The sequence below is a fragment of the Danio aesculapii genome, unplaced genomic scaffold, assembly GCF_903798145.1.
Source record: "Danio aesculapii unplaced genomic scaffold, fDanAes4.1, whole genome shotgun sequence".
NCBI classification, from domain to species: Eukaryota; Metazoa; Chordata; class Actinopteri; order Cypriniformes; family Danionidae; genus Danio; species Danio aesculapii.
This window is the reverse complement of record NW_026613872.1, coordinates 17,501-19,534: the sequence shown is the minus strand read 5'-3', so window position 1 is coordinate 19,534 and position 2,034 is coordinate 17,501. Positions and strand designations below refer to the sequence as shown.

General features: G+C 44.7%; 1 protein-coding gene across 1 annotated transcript in view; it reads left to right on the top strand.

Moving 5' to 3' along the window:
* The first annotated feature begins 207 nt into the window (after nucleotides 1–207).
* The window catches only part of LOC130220482 (poly(ADP-ribose) glycohydrolase), a 2,575-nt gene continuing 748 nt past the window's right edge, over nucleotides 208–2,034 (top strand). Inside the window, exons 1-2 of the mRNA XM_056452758.1 lie at nucleotides 208–391; nucleotides 464–572. Coding sequence (XP_056308733.1) covers nucleotides 288–391; nucleotides 464–572 — 213 coding nt within the window. The 5' untranslated portion in view covers nucleotides 208–287. The remainder of the gene's footprint in view (nucleotides 392–463; nucleotides 573–2,034) is intronic.

The following is a 2,034-nucleotide window of genomic DNA, read 5'->3' as shown; positions in this document are numbered from 1 at the left end:
CTGAACTGAACTGAACACTGAACTGAACTGAACTGAACTGAACACTGAACTGAACTGAACTGAACTGAACTGAACTGAACTGAACTGAACTGAACTGAACTGAACTGAACTGAACTGAACACTGAACTGAACTGAACTGAACTGAACACTGAACTGAAATGAACTGACTCTTTCAATTCTCTATACTCTTCTGTGTGAAGCTGCTCTGACACCGTCTACATTATAAAAGCACTATCCAAATAAAGATGAGGTGAGTTGAATTATGGGATTGATCAGTGCAGCAGCTCATGTGGACTCTGCTGTTGTTTACAGGTGCAGAGCAGTTCAGCAGGTACTCTGGATACGCCAACACCTACCGATGGGCCGGAAACCATGACGACCAGACGCCAAGGTGAGGCCCGCGCTGCACACACCAGCGGTGTGTTTCAGAGCTGCTGATGAGTGTGTGTGTGTGTGTGTGTAGAGATGAGTGGCTGCGCAGACACACCGAGATCGTGGCCATTGATGCTCTGCGGTACAGAAGTTTCCTCCAGCAGTTCCAGCCCGACTGCCTGAGCAGAGAGCTGAACAAGGTGAGTGTCGAGTACACGTCACAGCGGCTGTAGTGTTGGGGTAACAGTGGTTCTGCAGGGTGGGCCGCAGCTGCTGTGTGTGTCAGTAATGAGCAGATGAGCAGGAGGGCGTCTGTCTCTGATCTGCTGCTCTGATCTTCTCTGATCCTCCATCACTCCTCTGGAACGGTTCAGAGCTGATTAATGACCTGATGATTATAATGTGCTCAAACACACCACAGTAGAGCTGATAGAGTAAGAGTGACGAGCCTGCTGAATATCAGCAAGAAACACACACACACACACACACACGCTGAACAGCAGAGTCTCCAACACCTGGAGGAGATCCAGGCATGCTGAGGAAGCTGTGGCGAGTGTTTCTAGAGAACTGATGTTGTCTCTCTGAGGAATGAAGGCTTAGATCAGTGTGGAGATACAGCAGAAGTGGAGGAGTTCTCCTCAGATCAGATGCAGCGGCTGTGCTTCAGTCTGTCTTCAGTCAATCTGAGTTGGCTGATCTTGTGTAATGGTGTGAACTGGAATGGAAAATCTGACAAATAAATGTAAATGTCTTGTTTAGCTCTAATATCTCCTGAAATGCTTTATATCTAGTAGATTATTCAGGCTGATGTTTCTGCAGCCTACGAGCAGGATCAGCCATTCATTCAGCTCAATAGATGGAGCACAGCATGAGAGACCTGTTGATTTCTGACAATCACTGAGCATGAAATCATCTAGAGGCTAAATCAAGCTTTCTTTATGTTTGAGCAAACGTGGAGCGGCCTAATGTGACCTAAAGGACATCAGCTTACAGTAATATCCTCTATCTGAGAGCCAGAACTGGTGAGCAGATGGACCTGGCCAGCACACCGACTCTGAGTGACTCTGAGTAAATGATGAAGCGTTAACTGAGGAGAAGGATTCATGAGGGTTAATCGATCTCACATTGACCCAATCACAACTTATTAATACACCAGACTGAATCTGCAGACATCCTTCACTATTTCTGTGTAAAAGATAATCTGTGGAGTCCTGCTGGATGATTTTGGGAGAATCTTAACTAAAAGCTTAATATATAATGAAAATAAAGCCTTTCTAAATGTACTGTTTACTCTGCTAATCCATCCAGATCCACTTATCAAGTGTCTGATATAACAGATCTCCTAAACATGAGAAGATGACTGTATAAAGTGCCCTGTACATCAGATCAACACTTCACATTACTCAATACTATTCCTGAAATTCAGTTTAACAGTGAATAAATCTGAACACACTCATCTATAAATGTGGAGAAACAGACTCAGTGATGGGCTCAGACAGTTTCTGCACACACAGACTCCATGTGTTCCTGTAAGAGGATCAGCTGGAGTTAGATGAATCTAAATTAATTGATTATAAATTGGAGTCAGATTAAATGTGGAGCAGGAGACGTGTGAGGTGTGCTGAACAGCCAACACACAGCTAACCTTCACTGGTAGCTCTG